The sequence below is a fragment of the Eulemur rufifrons genome, chromosome 8, assembly GCF_041146395.1.
Source record: "Eulemur rufifrons isolate Redbay chromosome 8, OSU_ERuf_1, whole genome shotgun sequence".
Lineage (NCBI taxonomy): Eukaryota > Metazoa > Chordata > Mammalia > Primates > Lemuridae > Eulemur > Eulemur rufifrons.
In genome coordinates, this window is record NC_090990.1 from 4499828 (window position 1) to 4526410 (window position 26583).

General features: G+C 38.0%; 1 protein-coding gene across 1 annotated transcript in view; it reads right to left on the reverse strand.

Annotated features, from left to right (window-relative positions):
• RERE (arginine-glutamic acid dipeptide repeats) overlaps positions 1-26583 on the reverse strand; it is a 409470-nt gene that overhangs the window by 132826 nt on the left and 250061 nt on the right. The window contains exon 8 of the mRNA XM_069479289.1: positions 3535-3583. Within this exon, the coding sequence (XP_069335390.1) occupies positions 3535-3583 (49 nt within the window). The remainder of the gene's footprint in view (positions 1-3534; positions 3584-26583) is intronic.

The following is a 26583-nucleotide window of genomic DNA, read 5'->3' on the forward strand; positions in this document are numbered from 1 at the left end:
TCTGTTAAGAACAATTATCGTGGCACCCAGTCTGTAAACACCACTTCCCAAATGAGGGATCCTATGAGGAAAGTTTCATTCCAGATCTAAAGCAGGAAATGTACAAGGCGAGGCATAAAAATCATGTCATACCAGATAAAAGGCACCTACCAAAGACCACTGGGATTAAGTCAAAAGGAGACACAGCAGGAAGATGCTCCTACTGGTCCAAAACATTTCATCACCAAGCAGAATTGATTAAAATTGATTAAAAGTAAGAAATAATTTAAAATTCACTGGTGACCATTCAAAGATACTGTGGAACCATTGCATTATTCTGAAAACCAGTAAACAGAAGGAAAGAATCAAGTCTTGCCTTTCCTATGTGATTTCCTATGTGATTTGGGGATCCAAATGGTTGATAAGGGAGAAGCTTAATTTCTTCAACAAATGAATGGAGGAATGACAGAATATCACTATTTTGAAATCCCTAATAAAATAATGGACCTAAGGAGCAATCAGGGCCAGGGGCAGTGGCTCACGCCTGTAATCCTAGCACATAGAGACAGGAGGATCGCTTGAGCTCAGGAGTTTGAGAGCAGCCTGAGCAAGAGCAAGACCCCATCTCTACTAGAAATAGAAAAATTAGCTGGGTGTGATGGTGGGTGCCTGCAGTCTCAGCAACTTGGGAGGCTGAGGCAGAAGGATCACTTGAGTCCAGGAGTTTGAGGTTGCAGTGAGCTATAATGACACCACTGGACTATACCCAAGGCGACAGAGCTAGACTCTGTCTCAGAAAAAAAAAAAAAAAGGCAGCCAATGGCTGCTAATTATTATTAATATCATCAGAAGATACACATATTTGCCCCTGGTAGAAGTTTATACCACCACCATGAAGTATTCCTGCAGGAAGTAGGGCACCAAACTAGAATGTGATTAAACCTCCAGATTTAACTACGAATTCTCAAGAATTGCAAAGGACACGTAACAAGTTTAATGATACGTGAAGATTTGATCAGCCAAATCTAGACCATGGGATATGCCATAGGACAAAACACTCAGCTTCTTTAACACATACGTTGGGGAAAGGCAAGACATACAAATTAAGACATTTAAGAGACATATCAACCAATTGCAATGATTGGCTTTCATTTAGATTCCAATTTGAACTATAAAAATATAAAGAGAGAAAGATACAAACAGACAACCAGGGAAACCCCAACACAGTAAACACCTGAATATTAAGAAATTGCTAATTTTTATTTGCTGCGATATATTGTGGTTGTGTCTTCTAAAAGCACCCTTACCTTTGGAATATCTACAAGTAAAATGATTTATTTGTGATTCATTTCAAAATAATGGCAGAAGAGGTGTGAGGGAAAATAAATGAAACAAGTTTGACTTGGAATTGATATTTCTGAAAGCTGATTAATGAGGAAAAGGGCTTTATTGTACTATTTTTTCCCTGCTTTTGTATACAGTAATATTTTCCCTATTAAAGAAGTAGAAATTTTTAAGATGGTAAATGTTGCCAATTCATTAAAGTAGTACTGTTATTTTTGGTGCTCCAAAACATTTCTTTTAAAAAATAAAGCATATAGAATATATTTAAAATCTGATGTAAACATCTGATTTTAAATGATAGTATACAAAAATCCAAGCATAGTAAATATGCCCCTTTTCCAAGAATTTAAGCATCTTTTACTTAGGAACCACTTTTTCTGTTACGGTAGGAAAAAAATCTGTAAAATAAAAGCCTGGTACAAAGATTTCAAGACACAGGAAACACAGTGAAAGAAAAAAAATGGGTGGGAAAATACACTGCAAGAGAAAGCAGAGAAAGGGAGATGTAACTGAGTGGTACCAGGCACTAGACTCCTTGATTAAAAATATGGTAGCTCAGTGTACAGTGAGATGGGCTTAGATGGTACAGAGGCTGTAGTCAGGCCCACCTAATAAATACACAGAGAAAAGGCTATACTTGAACAAAGTAGACATTAAGTCAAGCGTCCTCCTACAGCTTCTTTCTGCCTGTATCAGTTATAATATCAGTTATAATAATTCCAAATCTGGAATGAGAAGTGTCTTCTAGAAATTATATGCTCCTGATGGTTTCTGTATTTCGGTTCTAGTATCTCTTCACTCCTTAATTTTTATTATGAGTTAAAATAGGTTCTCAAAGAATGTGAATGACATATAGGAAGTACTTAGTATCTAGACAGAAAAATGAATAACTAGACGGACTACCTCTATGTCCTTACAATGCTTGCTGCTCCCTGTACCTCATGTACCTAGATATGACGGTCATAGTTGTTGACTCCCCAACATCCATTCCAACTCAAATGACAGTGTATGTAAACCATGTTAAACCTGTTTTCCTCATGGTTTAGAAATGGACACATGACCCGATCCACAGCAATAAGATATGAGACTACTGGGGACATTTTGGGGAAATTTTCCTTGCTCCTAAGGGGAAAAGAAGGATGATTTCAATACTTGCTGATTTCATGCATTGTAAGATCTATTATTATTTTACATACATTCAGAAAGGATTAATGTGGCCAATGAATTATAACCACACAACAAAATGTACAATGAAGCCCAACTTCATAGGTAAAATGTGAAGGAAAAAAGAACATCTTAGAATCAGTGAAATTCAGCTACCATGGAGGACAGGTGAGAATCTCAGAGAAGCACAGTGGAGCCCCGGGTCCTTCCTGACCAGGATATCCTGACATGTGAGACAAACAGCCATGTTGAGCCAGAGTCCTGCCAAAGTATCGTAACTGATACTGACACCAAAAACAGAACAGTCTTAGTAAACTCAATAAAACATGAAAGGGCACAGTTCATGACACAGCAAGCTTCTGGCTGAAAAGTATCCTAACCATCTTGACTCTCCCGAAGGAAAAGAGGTTTTAAAAATCTTTTTTAATGAAAGTATGTGGTGACCAAATGTTCAGCAATGGATGAATGGGCAAACAAACTGTGATACACACATACAATGGATTCAGTCTCAAAAAGGAAGGAAATTCTCACACATGTTACATAACACTGGTGAACCCTGGGGTCACTAAGCTAAGTGAAATAAGCCAGTCACAAAGAGACAAATACAGTATGATTTCACTCATATGAGGTACTTATACATGGTAGAGTAGTCAAATATGGAAACAGGAGATAGCATGGTGGTTGCCAGGGGCTTGCAGGAGCAGGGAACTGGAAGCTACCGCTCAATGGGTACAGAATTTCAATCTTGCAAGATAAAAAGTTCTGGAGATGGATAGTGGTGATGGCTACACAACAATTAATGTACTTAATGCCACTGAGCTGTATGCTTAAATATAGTTAAGATGGTAAATTTTACATTACGTATATCTGACCACAATTTTTTTTAAAGCTATGTGGTGATCAAAAAAAAAAAAAAAAAAAAAAACTGAACTCATACAAAATTCCCTACAGCAATAACAACAATTCTGAGATGCTGCTCAACAGAATAAAAGGCCAGCAGACTAATAAGAAATAAAAACCTAAAGAAGCTACTAATATTTACTTTACCTGATGACTAGGACCAACACGGATTTCCCCCTGGGTACTGTTCAGCCTCCTGTCACAAACAGAGAAGATTAAGTTAGCACAATATAGTTTTGACATCAACATTGACACATTTTTCAAGGAAAGTAATTCACTTCAAATAACTGAGGGATAACTCAGGAAGAATTAGTTTCCTCACTACTTCTAACGTTGCCCTGTACATGTCCACCAACCCCATCTGTAAAACCTTTTCCCTCTAAAAACCTGATGACTGCAACTTCCTGTCTATCTTCCTATACCATCATTCTTTCATGCCTCAGAGAGGCAGACATTCATTTAGTACAATCCCAGTCAGACATTTCTTCTTTTCAAAAACATTTCAGGGTACCCTAACCACAAACCTTATTAAATATGAATGAGAAAACTTATGGTTCCTAGGACACACATGGGTCAGTCAGCCAATCATTTATTCATTCAATAAATAGGTATTAAGTACCTCCTATAAACCAGGAGTTGCCCTAGGTATTAGGGAAAAAGCAACAAACAAAATGCTGTCCCTGCCTTCTTGGAACTTATATTCTAATTGAGGGAAAATAAACAAACAATAGGTCAGATCATGATAAGTGCCAAGAATTAAGTAGATGGTAAATGATGAAATATTATATAGGACTTATTTAATAATAAAGTACAGCATGCCCTGAGATGAAAAAGTAAGGGAATGAGCCCAGCAGGCACAGGAGGTGAAAGAGCTTTTCTCCTTTTGTCTCCGCCACTCTGACTGCTCTCGCAATACTCTCCCCTCCCTTGCTCCAAATCCGTACTGGCCAGGTTCCCCTTAAAAGCCATGATTTTCAAGAAGCCTTTCTTGATCTCCTGCCCATTTCACCCTCATCCCTAAAATGTGTGGTATTTTCCTCTTTTCATTCCTTCATAAAATATTTGTTGAATGTCTTTTTTTTTGTCCCAGGCCTTGCACAGGGCACTAACTGGGTACACAGCAGTAGTCAAAGAAATCCTGCCCTCCCCAGGCTCTCTGTTACCTGCACCTTGGAATCATGACTATCTGTGCGCTATCTTAGGAAAACCTTTTTTGTGCCCAGTGACAAGACTTTCTTGTATTTTATAGGCACCACCAAATTTTCAACAGTGTCAAGGAGATGGCTTTTAAATAGTGACAGCTGTTTGATAATAGTTTGTTGACTTGGGCTGAACTAAAGAACATAACAAAGCAAAGGACCCAAGTGGAGGCACATTTTCTTGTTTTTCTCTCATGGATCTGATACCTACACCATTATGTTTGAAACTGTTAAAATGAATTTTTGGAAAACTATTATTTCCTTTACGGCCTTTGGGTCCAGTACTTTCTTCTTTTAAAGCAACAATTTTTCTCGTAAAGAACCTCGTTTCGGCAAAGGTCAGTAGTGGATGTGACCAAAAAAAGAGTAATAAAAAAAAGGAGGAGGAGAAGGGAGGATGACAAGGACGACAAAGACAACGACACCACATGGTCCAGTCCTCATGAATCTCACACTCCATCTCTCTGGGGAGGTGGCATCCATCCCCCAGACACCAGAGTAGACCCAATCGCTATATTCATAAACACAAGACGGTTCCGGACAAACAGTATGAAAAACACTAAGGAGAGTTATCACAATTCGGCAGGTTTGGAGAGGAAACACTTGCTGAAGTGGCAGAGTTCCAAGAGACCTCTAAAGGAGATAATAAGCCCAACAGCAGGGCAGAAAGGAGGACTTTCCAAGTGGGAATAAAACCACACAGAGGCAACAGGCTGAAAGCAAAGGGCTGTAGTAGAAGAGAAGTCTACATGAAGGGCTGACTTTCCTATACAAGTCATCTCCGTTTCTCTAGCAGAGGAATGCCATGTTGAAAAAATAAGCTGAAAGATGGATTGTTCTCGTAGGCTTATGTAGGAATTCTAATAGAAGCAGCTATTTTAGGAGGTATGCTGAGGATTCAAATGAGCCATGAAGCTATTTTAATTATGAGTACTTCTTTAAGAAAAATAAGCACTCAAGTGTTACCACTCTCTCCCTTCCAACTGTCCCTGTTTCCTAACTAGCTCTGAGCAAAACGAGCTGCTCAAAGTTGCCTCCTTTATTTCTAAGTACTTTCCAAATGCTTTCTTGCCTACAAGCCAAAATTTATCATCTTAGAAAGCTTCAGCCATAGCCTGTCCAGTACTTGCGCCTACAGCTCAACCTTCAGGTTCTTCTAGAAGGTGTTATTCCAGGACTTCTCAAGTGGTAGATATGGATTCATTTCCACATCATTGCCACATAAGTCCTTGACAATCCAGGACAAACACCCCTGGTTCGTTTTTATTTTAATAAGCCAATATTATCATGTTTAGTTCAAAATATAATGTGTCATGATAATAAAATAAACCCCCAAATACTTTGTTGAGTAAAACTACTTATATCCCACTTATTTCCATAAAAATAGGAGGCAAATAATTATTAATGTACTAATAATGATACAAGTAAAATAAAAAAATGTGCTGGGGTATTTTAAGAGACTGAATTGAAAACTGTTTCTCTAAGTTTATATCAAGAAAGAATACTAATAAAGTAAGTAGGTTATAAAACGCAAAAGTAAAACAAAGAAACTTCTTAAAAGCTTGTTTAAAAATCACGCTTTACGACAAAAGTATTCTAAAATCATATGCAACGTTTAAATATCAGGGTTTTGTTGCAAGGAAAACAACAGTTATTTTTCAGCAGGATTAGGATCTGAAGTGCAGACAATGGCATTAGCCTACCATATCCAAGAACTACAGAACATAGAATAAATGGCAGAAATACTTTTTAAGTCCACAGTACAAAAAAGTAGATAGCAACATATCCCATGAGAGAAAACTGGATGCATCTGACAGAAAAACTGTCGGAATATGAACCAAAAGTGAAAGACAAGTGGCCTTGATGGGGAAACTGCCGGCACCCAGCTGTACCTGGCATCACCTTAACAATCAGAGTCCTCCTCCCTTCATTAAATATTCTCCTCCTGCTGCTGCACCTTACTGCTCCCTTCTTGAACGCAGTCTTTGTGGTTCATACCTCACTATTAGAAGATGATACTCTACTCTGACTAATTTGGACATCTCATACCTCTATCTCCTCTGGGACTATAAGCTTCTAGAATACAGGAACTGAGATTTAATCAATCTTTTGTATCCCCCAGAATCTAACACAGTACCTGCCTAGCATTATCTATGCATTCAGGAAGAATTAAAAGTTTCTTGGTTGCATGAATACTTCTGGAATATTAAAGTGTAAAACTTGACAAAATTCACCAGAAATTAATATTTAAACATAACGTCAACAGTTTGTAGGAAACACTCTTAATCATCACATGATGAATTACTACAACGTGGCTTTTATTTAACACAGAAGTTCTCAAACGTTTAGGTCTCAAGACCCTTTTACACTCTTTAAAAATTACTGAGGCCAGGTGTGGTGGCTCATGCCCGTAATCCCAGTCCTTTGGGAGGCCAAAGTGGGGAGCATCACTTGAGGCCAAGAGTCAAGACCAGTCTGCGCAACATAGCAAGACCCTGTCTATACAAAAACATAAACACAGTAAGAATTTCAACAAATTTGTTTTGGAAAAATTTCAAAATGTTTATTTGATTTAAAAATAGCAACAAACTCATTACATGATAACATGTATAACATATCATTATTAAAAGTAGTTGTATTTAAATAAAAAAAACTTAATGAAAAATAGAGGGTTTATTTTACTTTTTAAAAATCTCATTCATATCTGACTTAATAGAAGACAGCTGGATTTTCTGATACACTTTTACATTAAATCTGTTGCAATATGTTATTTTGGTTAAAGTATATGAAGAAAGTCCAACCTAACACAGGTATGTAACTGGAGAAGGTAGCCTTTTTTGATACTACACCAAAACTCAACAAGTGATAGTCTGATAAAGGTTTATGCACAATGTGAATCTAAAAGCTTATGAATAATCTTTTAGATTCTGTTACATTAAAATCCATTGGTCTGTGTTGCCTTTTGAATGGATCTATTCAGACATGATTTTGTAATGTCATGCATTGGTTACATAGAAAATACTGGCTCACTAAGTTTTGTGGATCTTTCAAATATCGACAGAGTTCATCATATAGTATTTTTAAAAAATTACATTCATTAATATCACTACCCATCTTATAAGAAAATCCTTTAAGTGTAAAGAAGCTACACTTAAGTGGTATAACTGGTGGGTACAAGTTTTCCAAAACTCTAATTTTTACTTGAAAGTTCAAATTTTAGCATTGGCGAATACTATCAGTAATTTTCTTTGAAATGACAGGCTCACTACACTCATCTTGAAGAAAATGTCTGCCAAATATCCACATCTGAATGACCACAGTTTATCTGTCAGTTGTTCTTTTAAGCAGAAATGGTGCTTCATGAAAAACGTGGCTAGTTCCACTTCTAATTCAAATGACTTGATGGCACAAGGGCTTCTCCTCAAGACAGTCATCGTCCTATGGTATGCAGCAGAAGACTTTTACGTCACTCCCAATTTCATCATACAGAGTATTAAAAAGACAGGAAGTCAACGATTAGGATTTAATAAAAATAATAACAGGGTCCACAAACCATGCTTTGAGAAGCACTGATTATGATGTATTTGAACTTTAGAAAATACTGCAGGCTAAAGTTCCAAAGGCTCCTAGTATAGAAAACGCCAAGTTCATTCTTTAATTAGTAACAACAGTAGCTAATATTTGAGCACTTAATATCTGTTCTAGGTGCTCTACGGTAATATCTCATTCTGGGTATTAAATCATTTAATTCATATTTTGATATTATAAAAGCATTAGTATTGATAATCACAGAAATTCAGATCTCACTCTATCCTGTGTTTAAAATAGTATAGCTACTAAAGAGGTTTTCGTTTGGAAGCACAATGCCACTTAATTAACAAAGCAGGTCTAGGTAGACAGGGTGATCATCAGTTTAAGAGGGAGAATCCAGATTAAGGGCAGTACGAATCCCAGCCAAGTCAGATGAAGGGCACTACTGTATGAAGTAAGAAACCAAAGGCTGAAGTCATGTCCCAGCATAACGCAAGACACACAAACATACATGCTCACACACACACACACACACACCCCCTTTGTCCTTCCCTCTGGGTTTTTCATGTACATTATCTTAAATCTACGTATATTATATTAATAGTTACTGGCAAATATAAGCAAAACAAGCAAACACAAGCAAAATAGCAATACTAGCTATCATTTAGTAAGTACTTCAATGCCAGACAAACAATATTTCATTATTCCCATTACAATCCTCTGAGGCAGTATCTCCACTTTATAGATAATAACAACACTAATTGTAACACAGATAAATCAACTGACATATCCACTGAACATTTACTATGTACCAGGCATTGCAAGCTAAGCAATTTCCATTTATTTTCTTATCTATTCTTAAAGACGACTCTGTAAAGTAGATGCTATCACAACCTCTACGTGTACAGACAAGGACACTGACGCTAAGAGATGCTATGCAGTTGCCAAAGATTATACAGCTACCAAGTGGTAAAATCATGATTCAAACTCAAGTTCAGCTGATTCCAAAGTCAGAGCTCCCAATCGCACTCCCATATGGCAGGGTAATTAGGTTACTGAACCAAAATTAAACAATTAATTACAAACAAAAGTATGAGAATCCATATGCTTTTTCCTATTTCAGTTGACTGTTCATTTCAAACACCAGAGCAAGTCAAAATAATCAAAAAGGTTTTTTTGTTTTTGTTTTTGTTTTCGAAATTTCGATAATCATGTTGATGGAGAAAACCTATCAAAGTTAAAGGACAATTGATACAACATTCTTTTTTTTTTTTTTTTTTTGAGACAGAGTCTCACTTTGTTGCCCGGGCTAGAGTGAGTGCCGTGGCGTCAGCCTAGCTCACAGCAACCTCAAACTCCTGGGCTCAAGCGATCCTCCTGCCTCAGCCTCCCTAGTAGCTGGGACTACAGGCATGTGCCACCATGCCCAGCTAATTTTTCTCTATATATTTTTAGCTGTCCATATAATTTCTTTCTATTTTTAGTAGTGATGGGGTCTTGCTCTTGCTCAGGCTGGTCTCGAACTCCTGACCTTGAGCGATCCACTTGCCTCGGCCTCCCAGAGTGCTAGGATTACAGGCATGAGCCACCGCACCCACACGATACAACATTCTTGAAATGACAACATTATAGAAATGGAGAACAGATCAGTGGCTGTCAGGTGTCAGGGATGGTGAGGAGACGGAGCGGGGGGAGTGGGTGTGACTCTAAAGGGGTAGCAGGAGGGAGGTCTTTGTGGTGATGGACAGTTCTGTTACTCTGGTTGCTGTGGTGGTTACACAAAGCTACACACGTGATAAAATGGCATAGAACTATACACACAATGTATTAATGCCATCTAACTGGTTTTGATGTTGTATTACAGTTACATAAGATGGAATTATTCTGTAGTATCTTTTGTAATATCTTTGAAACTTCCTGTGAATCTAAACATTGAAGTTTTTAAAAAGTCAAAGAAGAGGTACTACAGACAGACTAGAAATCAGCAAGAAAGCAAGATAAGAGAAAAGCTGATTAAATGACAAAAAGATTCCCCCCAAATAAACTGCAGACAGCTGAATGAATAACTGAAGAAAGAGAGCCACAGTTCATGAGTAATGAGATTCCGGAATTAACTCCAAGCCACATATTTCTTTTTTCCCGATATTTACTAAGGATCTCAGCTATGTGGTTATCATTATAGAGATATCCCTATATGTGAATCATATTACAAAAAAAAGAATTAAGAACTGTCACCATCCTCCCCAGCAAAAGGAGGAATTTCTCTGTGTACCTAATGTAAATTGTTTTTCAAAACAGCTGAGGTTCAGCCTCCATTATTCTACAAATCTTTGCTTTAGAATATGAAAAAATAGTACCAGAAGCCAAATTACAACAATAATGGTAAGTCATTGTGTTTATTCTTTAAGTATAAAAAAAAAGAAATTCATTGTATATGAAATCTGATACAAAAGAAACCGATGTAACAAAGCAGTATCCATAGCAACTACAACTTAATATTTCAGTCCTCTTCAGCTGCAGTGGATTAAATAAAATGACAAGATGTTCTCTTTGAAAAGTAACCTGTTACCATGGAAACGTTTTAGTCTAAGAAGTAAACAGGGAATGGACAGAAAGGAGCAGGGAGCCTGCAAATGAATATAAAAAGGGAGAAGCATCTTTGCAAAGGAGATGAGAAGGCTGACGGCCTGATGCAGGGAGGGCTCCTCGAGAAAAGCGTGTCAGCTGGATGCAGGAGCCTGCCGAGACACAGGGGCTTGCGCAAGAATGTGACACAGTCACTTCTCCACCCCGAAGAGAGGAGCAGTTGCAGGGAGGCAATGTTCTTTCTGTGAATGTTCACTGAAGATGCCCAGATATCTCTATGTGATTATGGTGACTGCTTAAGATAAGGACCTGATTCTACAGGCATGAGGAAGGGACGAGGACACGGGTATGGGGAGAAGGCATGAACAGACAGCACTGCCAGGAAGCAACTGAAGGCAAGAACTGGTAGAACTGAGGCCTTTCACAGGGAGCTGGCATGCTTACCATCACAAGCCAGACCTCACCCCCTCCCCAAACCTGGGGACGTAACAGCAGCGTGGCCTGTGGCCCACTCACAAGGGGCTGGGATTGACAACTCTCAAGTCAGACCCCTGTTCTGGGCAGGTGTCATGTGTGAATGAGATCACTGCGCAATCTTCCTTTTTCCTGTCCTTCAGACAGTAAACATCAGACAGTGGATAATTCTTATGTTTTCCACAGGGTGTTAAGTTCAGCAGGAAGACTCTAGAAACTCGACTTACTAGCACATTTAGAGGGTGACCACATAAGGAGTCTGGGGGTCTAGAATGAAATACACATTTTAAGAAACCCAAAAGGAGATTTATCCAAATCACTTTTTTTAAGATGTATTGTGGGGCAGGAGCAAAAATGAGGATCAGAAAGAAGACTGGGACAACGTACTGGGTTTCTCAAATTTCTCCAGGATGAACACATACCTACAAAGCAGTCTCTAATAAGTCCAAAATTTCTTTAAAGTCTGATAGAGTGTCTTAAAAACTCATGCAAATTTTGTATTCTATTCCATAATATAGTCCCTTTATTTTAAGACAGAAAATTTCTCCTAAGTCTGAGTAAAATCACTATGTTCTGTACATCCTATTAGAACGTCCCATGACACTGGCACCTCACGACTGAGAGGATGAGAGGACCTGTCACACACACCTGAGTCTAGGTACATGTGTATGTTCAGGTGTAGGGAAAGAGCATAGATTTCAGAGTCCAACCTGAATTAAAATTTCAATACCAAAGTTTTGTTGGCTCTATGTGTGATTCTGAGGATACAACTCAGTCTCTCTGAGCCCTTAGTTTCAACACCTATAAAATGATGTTCATAATGGCTACTTTGTAAGGTTGCTATAAAAATAAAAGATAATCTACGGAAAGAACTAGACATAGTGCCTCCTGCATAGAGGTCATTACTATTATTAACTCTAACTACTGGCAAAAAGTGAGAATGGGAGCTAATCCCTCTATTATGAGTTCTCATAGCACCATCTACCTCTCCTTCAGCCCCGATCACATTCATGGTTTTATATTTATTTTGTGTCATTGTTTCTTTCAATGATTGTTTTGCCCTCTAGACCAAAAAAAGCACCATGTGAGTAAGGAACCAAGTCTGTTTTTAGTTACCACTATAACCCAGAGTCCACTGGCTCTCACTAAATATATTTTAAGTGAATGAAGGGCTCCAATATTCTAACTCAACTCTTATTTAGCCATAGACAACAACTAAGAGATTTGTTGCAAAATTAAGACAGTTATGTCACCTATGATAGAAGGCCAGCCAACTGCCTAGCAGGAAGAAAATTCATCATTGATTAATCTAAAAAATAAGAATCAATTAACAACTGAAAATGTTAATGGCTCGAAATGCATACACAAATATGAAAGGTCAACACAGGCACCTGGTCCACATGCAAAATCATAAAATTCTAAATTTGCTGTGATGGAAGGCTCCTGAGAGGCCATCTGATCCAGTCTTCTAGCTTAATAGAAGAAACCAAGGCCTGAGAAAAGTGTTCTTTTGAGGGGTCACACTGAGTTGATTAGAGAAAAGGATTCCAGGCCACAGAATTAGCTTTCTCACATGGTCCTCCTAAATATAATTCAGTGTCCAGAACTAAACATTAGGCATTGGCAGAGGAATAATAAGAATTTCCAAGCTAATAATAAGATGCAGTAAATATGGCCTCCACACACAACAATGTGTGAGCAATGTCAGGAAAAAATTGTTTTTTAAAAAAATTTAACAACAGGTGAGAAAGATCTAGTTCCAAAGTACTACAATGACCTTGCTCCATTGTCTAAATTTCTTATCTGTCATATCTGTCCCCCATTATAAAGTAACATACAGTGTGTTTGGCTATGACATGTAACAACATTCCACTTCAGGCTCCTAGGCTTGACTGTAATGAATGGCCTGCTGCAGAGACGGAAACGGCTTCAAGGACCATAGTCTAGCAAACCTGCATGCATATATACATGAAGCATCAGAAAACAAACAAACAAAAAAGTCCCACCATGATTGAAAACCATTTATAAAGCAGCAGTCTTTGAAGATTAAGCTGATCTATTGACCAAAGAAGATGCTAGCTTTCTGCACATTCAAATCAAACTGCCTAATAAAGCTGAATTGAGCAGTCCCAGAAAAGGGAGACTTTGAACCAAGTAAGCATGTCTATGACACATGTCTAAAGGTCTCTTTGTTCCCACTAGGAAGTCTCTGGAAAATGTTATTACAAAAAAAAAAAAAAAGACAATTGCCTTATTCCTCTTAACTGTAGTGGTGTGAATATGAGAAGAGGAGGCAAATAGGCATTAACAGACACATGTAACTATGTTAGACAAAGTGGTAAGAAAAATGTTTGATGCTAAACACATCAAATATTATAAGATATGGAAGTTGAGTTTCTTCTAAAAAGAAATGTAAAGAAAACCATAAACACCCAAAGAGAATAAGAAGAAAGCAGATCAGTAAATGGTGGCTAAACATATTGGTCACTAATTTAATTACCATAACTCCTAAAACAATTCCTAACATTGTCTTAGTTGAACAGGTTGATCATAAACAATAAAGATGTTGAAATAATCATATCTATATGAGATTGCAGATTTGGTCTTTGAATTATTTATTTATTTATCCCTGAGATAGGGTCTTGATCTGTTGCCTGGGCTAGAGCGCAGTGGCGTTATCATAGCTCACTACAACCTCCAACTCCTGGGCTCAAGCAATCCTCCTGCCTCAGCCTCTCTCTCTCTGTAGCTGGGATTATAGGCATGCACCACCATGCCCAGCTAATTTTTTTCTTGTAGAGGTGGGGTCTCGCTATTGTCCAGGCTGTGGCCTTTGAATTAGTACCAATGATGTACTAAGAAACCATATGGCAAACACTTTCATGTTGTTTTTATCTAGTTTTTTTACAACAACTATGAGAAATATTTATCTCCTTATTACCCTTGAGAAAATTGAGGTTCAGAGGAGCGAAAGAATGTGTCCAATGTCACAGCTTGTCCGATGCCACATATTAGGTGGAATTTGAACCACACTGTCCAGCTCCAAATCTCACCTTTTCTCGTATCATAGATGATGTCATTCATTTATTCAGCATACTGATTCCAAAGACCCATTTGCCAGGGAATCGAGACTTAGGACAGGGTCCTTTCCCCAGAAGTTTAAAGTTCAATAAGGAAGATGATCAATCAAATAATCACAAATAAATGTGCAGTTCAATGAACACTGATAGAAATAATCTCTAATTAACCCAGTTGAATTAAAATGAGGTGTTTTACCTTAGACACAACATATCAGAGTACACAACATGAGAAAATTAGTTTTCTTTCATATTTGTTTTAAACATACATTCAAGCACCTGTATCTGCCCAAATCAGAAACTGCTCAAAAGAGATGATAATTATCTGTGCTTATTTAGGAGAAGCCTCATAAATTCAGCTTCAACATCATTTCAAATTTTCCTTTAGCCAGTATTTCTAGCTTCTTTCTCATCCTGTCGGACATTTGTTTGATGGTGTTAGAATAAATGCCTCTCTGGTAGAAAGACAAGTCAGTTCAGTACAGAACAAAAAGTAAAATGGAAAAGAAAAAATGCATTCAGAAGGAAAAAGGATCAGGAACAAAGAACTGGAGAATCACAAATAATCAGGTCTTAGGTGTAGCACAGTTGCCTAAGTCATAAGTCAACACACCAGCCAAGAGTTGAGGAAGCAGGGAAAAGCAGAGAGATATGTTACAAACAGATCAAGAAAGAAGTGCCAATTAAACACAATCAAGTCCATTCCAGCTTTCAACCAAAAACAGACTGCAAAACTCATGTTGACAAGGGAACACTTTAAATTTAAGGCTCAATCTCAGATTTTTACTCAAGATTCTACTATAATGACAAGAAAAGCTAGTATTATAGTAATTTTATGAACTTTTATGTTTTTTTGAAACATATACTTTCAATGTTCTGCCACATTTCCTGACACTCTAAAGTGCAATAGGAGGGGAAAAATAAGCCAAAATGAAAAAACCTGGCCGATGTTCAAGTTACACAGACCAAAGACAACTTCACCAACCAAGAACATAACTTCCCATGTGCTGCTCCCTCACCTCCACCATCACCAGACAAGGACAAAAGGCCTAAAAAGCAGATCTTTAGCATCCCAAAAATATTTTCCCCAGACAGAAAAATACAGAATAGACACCACACAAGAAATAGCTCTAGTGACTTAATTTATTGGATTTGAAACATAGAAAAACTTGACTCTTAACAACAGAGGGTACCCACAGATCATAGTAACCACCATGCAAATTTGTACTGAGCCCCGCCAGGCCAGCCAAACCAGCAGGAGGAACCTGATCCAGAGCTGAATCGGCCATGAACACAGCTTCCTGTTCACATTTTTATTTGTTAAATGTAAAGAAAGTTTAAGGAGACATAAAGATCCTAGAACACAAAGGCAGTATTTGCCTGACTCAAATAATGAGTTTTCTCCTTAAGTCTGCATGGATCCCACATGTACATGACTAGAAAGTGCCGCAGTGCCCAGTTCCTTTAGTCTAGAAGAAGAAAAATTTTACTAAAAGAGAGAAGCAAAAAGGAAGAACAATGGTATTTTTAAATAGCATGAAATACAAGTTCCAGAAACAACAGTACATGGTATGGGAAAAAGTAGATACCTACTCAAAACTCCCAAGAGCAACATTCAAGTAAATATGGTCATATGGGAAGAGGGCCCTCAGATGAATGGAAAGACAGATCATAAAAATAGCAATAAATGCACTAACCCTAACTTATCCCTCTACAGTTCCCCTCCTTCGGTGCAATCTCAAAATTGAACTTGCAAGAATACAGGTTATATACTTCAGCAATATTTCAGTAACTAGAATTCACCAACTATTGCCTTCCTAAAAACTTTCCACCAAGATCAGGGGCCTCCTCTGACAAGAGTTGACCACACAAAGCTCCATATTCATATTACACAATTAGGATCTTACAATAAAAATTTTTACAGTAAGAATTTACTGTGCATTGTATCAATGCACAGTCAACTCCTTCTCTCTCCTATGAGGGTTCTTCCGTTGCAACTTCTCCTATATTGTATGCCTTCTTTTATCCTCACAAATGCACAAAACTTAAGTGTCATTTCAAAGTTTTTTCCAATCTTTATCAGAAGAAAAAGGAGGGAGAGGAAACAATGTAGAGTAACTGATATGATTCAAAACCTTCACATACAATTCGCTTTGGTAAGAATTCAACTTGTCCTAGATCTGCTTGTTCTGACTGGCTCCCTAAGTTAACGATGGTGAGAGCCATCTGTCTGAGCCCTGTCTGCAACCAGGACACCCAAAAAACACAATTTCCCTGGGTAGCAAAAACTAGTGCCTGGTAATCAAGCAGACACTTGTGGCCTTGTCAGTGCTTCTGCCTTCTCAGGTACCAACTACTCTTTTTATTACCCACTCATAGAATTCACAAGTCACACAACAAATGCCATCGTATTCTAAAACAAACATGCAAAAATAAACAAACAAAATACCTGGAACCTCAACTTCTAACGCAAATGGCAATACATACACTTTCTAAAAAATGGCCAACAAATTTTCCTAAGCTCCAAAACGAAGAAGGGTTTTTGCTTCCTTTTGAGGCAAAAGACACAGTAGAAACTGATGTGACATAACCTTTCATTTTTTTGAAAACCTCATTTTAAGGTGATATTTTTGTAACCATAATCCACAAACAACCCCTGCATATGTCAGACTTCAGAAAAAGATCACAAGAATTATAATTTGCTCTGGCAAACAGGCTCTCAATCAAAACAAGTTCCACCCACCTTCAAAGCAACCAATAGCTGCCCACCTACCACCCTTCCTAAAACATCCAAACAGAGCTGCTCTCAGGCCCAGGCATTCCCTGCCAGCCACACGGGCCATAGGGCAGCCTGCAGGCTTGCTCTGCAGGTCTTGAAGGCAAACAAGCTCCGCAACACGCACCCAGCACGACTGAGGTTACGATTACCCAAGAGAGGAAGAGGTGAAGGAAAAGGGAAGGGGGACGAAGGGACCCACAAAGCTTCACATTCTACATTTGCTTAATGCGTCTCTGGATAGACCCATTTTTAGCTCTGATTTTACGCTTCGCCACACCACCTACATGGCCAACCAGGGCTGAATTCAAGGCTCTCAGGAACATGCACTATGAATGATGAAATGATTCATAAACACCTTCAGAAGTGAGAAACAGCAGCAAAAACCATCACTGTTTTGGTGAGGCCAGACGAAGATAGCCTACCTGCAGGGGCTGAATGGATCATCCATGACTAACAGAGGCTCTGGAGAGTCTAGCTGAATTCCTGAACCTCTACTTACTGCTAAACTCTGCCCTTTTCTACTCTAACAACTCAAAATGGAGGCACATGCAGCCTGAGAGACCTCATAGAGCTTTCACTGAGCTTGTGCTATGACCTAAGCCTTCACGCAGAACGCAGAAACTTCCCCTCACACTGACAGGACTGAGCATGTGCTGTGACCCTCCCTCATCCACACACTGTCTCTCGACGACGCAATCAATCTCAACCCTGCTGTTTCCGTAAATAAAGCCCAGCCAACAGACTCTGCAGCTTCTCCCTGCACACCAAGCTAGTGTGCAGGGAAGTGGGGCCTTCGAAAGGGGATCCGAGACAGCCAACACCAGGGAACTCGGCAAGCCGAGCCATGCAGAAGCTTCAGTTAGACGTCCTGCTCTGTCAAGACGACATCAAGTTTTGTCTTTTTTTTTTTTTTTTTTTTTACGGTAAACAGTGGTTTTAAGTAGCAAGATCTCCAAGAAAGAAAATAATCAAATGACACAGATATAAATGATCACACATAAGATTAGTTAACAGAAATACTGCAGCACATTTAAAAATATAGTAGTAGCTACTTAAGAGAAGCAACTCCACAAATTTATTTTTGAAAACTTTAAACATTTGGGAAAAGACCAAACAAACAATCCAGGTAAAGCTATGGAGTGCTTGGCATTGTCACACAAGTACAGACACAGTAGATGGTACCATGGGTACCAGGGTAGCTAAAGAATATTGTATTTTATGAAAAGACCTTGATCTTCCTTGGATAGGAAACTCCAAAATCTTCCAAGCAACAAATGAAAACATTTTCTGGGCCGGGCGCGGTGGCTCACGCCTGTAATCCTAGCACTCTGGGAGGCCGAGGTGGGCGGATCGTTTGAGCTCAGGAGTTCGAGACCAGCCTGAGCAAGAGCGAGACCCCACCTCTACTAAAAATACAAAGAAATTATATGGACAGCTAAAAATATATATAGAAAAAATGAGCCGGGCATGGTGGTGCATGCCTGTAGTCCCAGCTACTCGGGAGGCTGAGACAGGAGGATCCCTTGAGCTCAGGAGTTTGAGGTTGCTGTGAGTTAGGCTGACGCCACGGCACTCACTCTAGCCTGGGCAACAGAGTGAGACTCTGTCTCAAAAAAAAAAAAAAAAAAAAAAAAAGAAAACATTTTCTGAAGTAATACTAGCCCAGTCAGGTTTAGCCTGAATAATGTAATTTTAACAATATGAAGGGCAGGAAGGTTCAAATCAAGAGTTCAAAGAACACCCTGCCACAAACATCTCATTTGAGGTGTGCTAATTCAAAACTCTTAAGGCAAATCCTTATAACATTACCCATTAAATTCATTAAAGTTTCATCAGAAAATATTTCTAAAGCCATGTAAGCAAGGCCACTCCACCCCAGTCATACTAAGCACTATAAAGTACTCATAGAACCAGCCAAGACATTTTCTGTTAAATCCCTTAAAAACACATTTTATGCCCTCTTCCCCGACCTCCACCTCCCGCAAAAGAATGGGCTGTCCACCATAAAAGAAGCCCCAGCTCTGGATGTGCAGGCCTAGTTTCCACTTGCAAACTAAGAGGTGATCCTAAATCTTATTACTTAGTTACAATTTAAAAAGAGAAGGAAGACCAGGAACCTCCACAAGATTATAAATGACAAGGTAGAAAAGGAGAATCAAGTAATTCTCCTGCCTCAGCCTCCCAAGTAGCTGAGACTATAGGGGCATAGCACCACACCCAGCTAATTTTTCTATTTTCTGTTGAGATGGGGGTCTCACTATGTTGCTCAGGCTGGTCTCAAACTCCTGACCTCAAGCAACCCTCCTGTCACAGCCTCCCAAAGTGCTACCATCACAGGTGTCAGCCACTCCGACCAGCCTTATTAAACTTTTAATGACATGGAATTATGTTCATAATAGAAATAAGATTAATAAAGGAATGCATAATTATATGTATATTGTGTGTAAACACCTTAATTATAGCCTTAATATATATGTACACCTATATGCACATGCAGATATTGAAGGAAAATATACAAATATGGCATTACAGAATTATGTAGTACTTCAGTTTGCTTCTTTATCTTTTGTGTTTGTCAAGTTATTCTCTAGAAAGCAAATACCATTTTCCTCATTAGAAAAATTAAAAGTTATTTTCCAATACAGGCAAAAGAATATTGAGTTGTAATATGAATCAATCTACGATGAAACCACAGAAGTTAAGAGCATAAGCTTTGGAGTCAAGTAGGCAGAGAGTCTCCCGTTAAGTAACTGTATGCCTTAGGCAGTTATTTAATATAATGCCTTAGGCAGTTATTTAATATAATATATAAATTCCCTCATTGGTAAAATAAAGATAATACCAACCTCACTGAGCTTTATGGGGATTAACTAAATTAAAGGATCGAGCAGAGTAAGCATACTCTGCATGGTAGCAGTTGTTATCCCATGCACGTTAAACAGATGGCATTACAAATTTGATTCCTTGATGTCACACTCAGAAATGTCAAATGCTCTATCTACTAAAGCCTAGTTTTAAATCTCTTAAAACTTTGTTTAGATGCCCTGAATTTGATTTTCTGGTTACCTTGCATATTTATGTAGTAACAGGTGAAAAAGCTTGTGCTCTGGACTTAGCCCATGGTTTGGACTCCGGCCTTACTCCCTGCTTGCTGGGCAATCATGAGCAAGTGACTAGACTTTTCTGAGCCTAAGATTTCTTACCTTCAAAATTAGTATGATAATAGTACCAAACTCAATGGATTAATGTGAGAGTTAAATAAGATTACACAGCCCTTCCCCTACCCTCACTTTCCCTTCTTGACAATAAGTCCTGAAAACATTATAAGGAGCCACCTTAGGTTAAAAAGAGGGAAGAGGAGGAGAGGAGGAGGGGAGAGGAGGTATGGGATTATCAAAGCACATCTGTGTGGAAGAAAAAGTAAGTTATAGGAAATTATAAGTAAAGATATCAAGGATAATGAAATAAGGTTTCTTACTTTAGAAAGGAGTATTACAAACAAGGAAAAAAGGAAAAAACCAGCAGGAATCCTGTGGTATTGGATTCAAGTTATGGAGAATTCATATGAACTCGTGAATATACACACAGAAACACAGATGTAAATGTGTGCATTATATATGACATAGATAGACATATACTCAAACAAAGATGCTCCCTAGCTCTATGCAGAAGGCCTTAGAACAGTGACAAAAAGTAATGAGCAAGCCTAGCACCAGATCTTGGTTTCTAAATATCATTCTCCAAAATCTGGGATAATCTGACTTCAAAACGAGTAATTACAGTAACAGACTATAAACAATTAAATAAAGTAGGAAGCCATTAGTCCATCCTGATCTAAATAAATGAATTAAAAGTTTGATAAAGAAGAGATCTACTTAGAGCAATCTCCCACAAAATGGTCATTAGTTACTAAAGCAAAAACAGAAACTACAATGGTAAAACCTGGCAGACACCACCTTGTTCAACTGATTAAAGTGAATATTACCAGCAATGGGACAAATGAAAATTGTATACTACCCAAGCGAACACACTTCTGTGGCATCTCTGTCAAAGATACACGATCTAAATCTAATAATAAGGAAATGTCACAAATGCAAATTGAGGGACAGTATACAAAATAATTAGCCTATATCTTCAGAAGTACCAAGGTAATGAAGTCAAGGAACAACTGAAAAACTATTCCAGATTGAAGGAGACTAAACAGACATGGCAACTAAATCCATAATGCTAAACAGGATCTTTTGCTATGAAAGTTTTTACCAGGAAAACTGGCAAAATTTGAGTGGGGTCTGAGAATTCCATGGTAATAATATTTCATTGTTGATTTTCTGATTTTGAGGGCTGTATTGTAGTTATGTGAGAAAATGCCCTTGTTCGCAGAAAATACACAAAGTACTAGAGGTATGATAGACCCTTATGGTGAAAACAATACTTTCAAATAATTCAGTTTAAAAATTTCTTCTGTTATACTTGTAACTGATCTGTCAGATGGACACTCTCACAAAACAAAATAAAACGAATTATGAAAAGAAAACACTCGAAACAATGACCGGCATACAGTGTCCTAACTGTAGTGCACTAGTACTATTAATAACATTATTACCACTGTCAGTCTGAGAGAGATAAAATATAGTCCTTGCAAATGCCTCAAGTTTATGATTGCTACTAAATATAATAATATTTAAGCCTCTGTATTGCCATAAAACTCCAACCCAGAAAGTAAAAAAGAGGGAGGAGGCAGAGGAAGAGGGAAAAGGAGAGGTGGAAGGGCGGAGGAGAGGAAGAAAAGCAGAGAGGCCGCAGGTGACCACAGATGACCACAGACATTCTCTCCCGGACAAAATCTGAGAAGATGACTGAGCCCTCAACTTGTTTTCCATGTGATTAGCAAGAGAAGATTCATGTTCAAAAAACAAAGAACCAAGAACATAGGCTGGTCTGAAGGTAGTGAGTTATCTCACTTGACTGTTCACAGTCATTTACAAATTGAACTCCTTCTTCTACTACTTTCCCCCCTTCTCACTACTGCACTTGACTAGTCTCAAAAAATAAAAAAATAAAAATAAATGTAAAAAAAGAGCCAAGAATATAATTGTTTTTATGGTACAGTCCAAACCTCTGAGGAAACTGCTCAGAGGAGAAAATCATTCTCTTATAAGATATTAGTAGAGAGAGAAAGTGAAGGGGGAAAGGTGGGGGGGGGGGGGAGGGTAGCATCCATACAAAATGCTACATTTTAAATGTCTTCACTGTCCCTAAATGTACTGCAGAAACTTAAAGAACCCTTCATTTGGCAAGGGTAAACAAAAGAACAGCTCCCTGGGAAAATTCATGCTAAATCATTAAGACGATAAAGCCAACTCCTCTCAAATAGCTACCATCAGATCTGCTGCTCTTCCTGGGACTCCATACACCATTACTTCCTTTCTCTCCTCACTCACAGGTCTAAGGCAAAATTTAACTGCTATAGGAAATAGGTTCATTTGCTATAAAAAGCCTTAATCCATTTTTCAATAAAAATTGTTTCAATTTTGGTTCTCTGAGATTTTTCATTAGAATATTCTGACTATAGAAATATATTGTTTTACGTTGATACCACTTATTTACTCATTGAATATTGTTGGGTAAGTTTCATTATGGTCAATTAAGAAATTTATCTTGCATTCTTAATAAATGTGTATTTGCAGAAAATTTTGTAATCAATAGTCCAGGCAGAGTCAAGAATCCAGAGTATTCAGACTTTTATGTCAGCAAATCAACCAGATGGCTACCAGTCTACCTGGTAGAACAATGACATCTTGAGAAGCAGTATATGTTTTGCTTTTGCATTTAACATTTTACAGGATTAAAAAAAAAACAAAAACACAACTTTGAATGTTTTCCCCCCTAATTTTTGCCCAATTCCCAAGAACCAACAGCAACAACAAAATGACAGTTTACAAAAGTGACCTGCAGGATAGCTTTTACCATCTCCATCTTATTGATGTGGAAATTGAGTGCAAGAAGTACATGCCTTACCCATGGATACAAAGATGAAGTGGCAGCATGGGATTAGAACCAAAACTGCCCAGATCCAAGAGGGGACAGATTTTCCTAGATGGTTGGTCTTAACACAGGATCAAGCAGTCAGATGAAACGGCCATGAGGTACTAGACAAATGAAAAAGCTACTGAGGACAGTAAAGAGATGCATATAACCATGTCCTTGTGCTCATCTCTCTTCACAGGCTAAGATCAATCTATTTTAGGTCAACCAAGGACACCAGTGCTTTGGTCAAATGTATACAAGGTCTACCTGACTTTATTAAGAACTTGGAGTTGAAATTTATTGACTTTATTAAGTTTCTAAGCAGATTTCTGGATTAGAACTTTCAAACAAAATGAAAACACAATGACATTATCTTGCAGAGTATGCTGACACAGAAGTAAATTTGGAATGAATCTCTTCATAAAAGCAAAAGTGAACACTTTGAGTGCAGAAATGTCAAAAATAAACTTTGGAGGCAAAGCCCAATTACCTGAGGGTTCAAAGTTAGCTAGCATTAGATTCAAGGCTCTCTCATTTGTCAGTCCCTCGTTGTTTGTATCCTGTTTGGACAGAAACATCTGCCCCCAAATTTTTTGCCCAATTAAGTTTTGTTCCTTAAATGTCATGGTTAGCAATGATGCAGTCACAATCCCTTATCTAAGATCCTTAGGGTCAGAGGTTTTCCAGAATTCAGAATTCCTTGGACTTTAGTACTAAAGTGGATATATCACAGTATGTAACATCCCAGCAGTGTCTGAAGAATAACCCACATTCTATCACATCAGTATTTTTACAGTAAAATTTACATAAATTCACACAAAGTGAATTAAATTAAGAAAGTAAGTTGCCTCATATCAGGTTGGATCAGGTTTGGCCACCAAATGAGTTTTGGCACCAAACTAAACATAAAAATTTTCAGATTTCAGAATTTAAGGTAAGAGATTATGGATCTGTATTACTACAAATGCTTTATTAGCATCAATGATCAGTATTCTAGGGCTGGTGCAGTGGCTCACACCCGTAACCCTGGCACTCTGGGAGGCCAAGGTCAGGAGTTCGAGACCAGCCTGAGCAAGAGCAAGACCCCGTCTCTACTAAAAAATAGAAAGAAATTAACCAGACAACTAAAAATATATAGAAAAAATTAGCCAGGCATGGTGGCGCATGCCTGTAGTCCCAGCTACTCGGGAGGCTGAGACAGTAGGATTGCTTGAGCCCAAGAGTTTGAGGTTACTATGAGCTAGGCTGACGCCAGCCACGGCACTCTAGTCCAGCAACAGAGTGAGACTCTGTCTCAAAAAATAAATAAATAAATGAATAAATGATCAGTATTCTAGGTTAAAAAAATGAAACAAATTTATACCTAATAATACCCAAGTAATTCCATGCCAATTACCAAGAAATCCATTCGTCCCAAAATTTAAAAACAACCACAGAGTACAGAATACTTAGTCTACTTCACACTATCATGTATTATTTCAAAAAGGACTAATACTATCAGGACCAAAAAGTTCAAAAAAACCAGGTCCCTGACAAGATACAATATTCAGAAATAAAATGACCAAATTACAGAAAAAATAAAAACGTAGCTGAACACTGAAGTTTAAAAGGTTTATACAAATAAATGTGAAAAAATTTCAAACTTTCACTGCTGTCCAATATGCTAAATAAATTATTGCAAATTACATAAATCAACTTTTAATTACTATCAGAAAATTTGCTCTGAGAAATAAACAATCCTATCTTAAGATTTAGTTTCAACTGTTCACCTCCTGCACTGTTTAAGGCAAGAGTAATAGTAATCAAAATTTACAGTTACAGAATCACTGTTCCTTAAACTTCCAGTGGTTTCACTGATATAGGCAATATTTCACAGGATCATTACATAATCAGAAAAACCATGTGACATTTCCTCTCCACATTAACTTATATTAATTTACCTAAATGACTCAGGGTACTAAGAATGGGCATATAGCACTATGTAGCCATGGCTACTTGCTAGTCTTGCTCATTAAAATTAGGGGAAAACTATTCCAGAAATCAGCTCATCACACAGCCTCATTCCGCACAAACTTGAAACAAAGACAGAAATGAGATAAATTCTGCAAGGGCATTCTAAGAATTGGGTTGTACATAAGCCAGGTAGAGGAAACACAGTTTTTCTACACTCTTTTAAAATCAGAGTATTTTTTTTTTGATCATTTGAGCAGCTATGGGAACTACATACCTAACCCCAAGCTTAGGAGATACAGAGTGGTGCTCAGGGTGAGACCAGTGAGCCAAGGCAGTAGGCTAGACTAGCTCCACTAGTGCTAATTTTTACAAGGGCCTCTACACTTTATCTATGAGGAGTTTGAGATCTGCCTCAAATAGGCATTCAAATATTTGTTCAATTCATCCAACACATCTCAAGCACTTAAAATATACCAAGCATAAGGTAGATATAGGTAGGGAAAAATAATATTCCTCTACTGCATATGTAACCCATATTTTAAAACAAAAGTGATGGGTAAAGTATCACCCTGAAAGACTGTCAGCAACACACGATGAAAAATCAGACAGGAACTTGTGTGAGTCTCTAGCCTACAGAGGTAAATTGCACATCGCTTTTAAAAAGCAGTCAGCAAAAATAGATGTATAACTAAAACTAATAAAAATTAAATTTGGTTGGTTGTTATGAACCTGATAAAAGCTATTTTAGTTAATTCACTAATACAATCTAACTTGTACAATATGACAACTATCTACCAAGTGGGTAAATAAACATAACATCACTGAAATAATATCCAACCCCTTTGTATCTACACAGAAATCCAATTTCAAGCATTCCACAATTCACCCAGGCAACAGGAAGATAGCACACGGCATTCAACGAATGCAGATGTAAAATAAATGTTTCAAAATATAAGACGCTTTTGAAATATTACCATTGGTCAGCTTCTTTATCATTGAAACATGGCATACTTTTGACAAAGAAAAATTGAGGCCGGGAGTGCTGGCTCATGCCCATGAACCCCACACACTCGGGGGCCAAGGCAGGAGGATCTCTTGAGGCAAGGAGTTCAAGACCATCCTGGCCAACATAGTGACACCCGTATCTACAAAAAAAGAAAAAGAGCTGGGCAGTGGCATGTGCCTATATTCCTAGCTACTTGGGAGGCTGAAGCAGGAGTATCACTTGAGCCCAGGAGTTTGAGGTTGCAGTGAGCTATGACTGCACTCCAGCCTGGGTGACCAAGTGAGAACCTGTCTTAAAACAGAAAAAAGAAAAGCTCAAACTTCACTCGCTGTTTTCTCAAGAAAAAACGGTACTCTTAGATGAGCACTACAGTATCATACCTACAACTGTTGTCTAGTATCTAAAATCTAGTATAAAGAAAAGAGACAGACATACATACTAATATATATGCCCCAGGAAAGATTTATGCAGCCTAATACAACCACAACAAAAATCATCTTCCCCTTTACCGACCCTAGGTTGACTGTTTCAACATCATTCTAAGTTTAACATACGGTTTCTCAG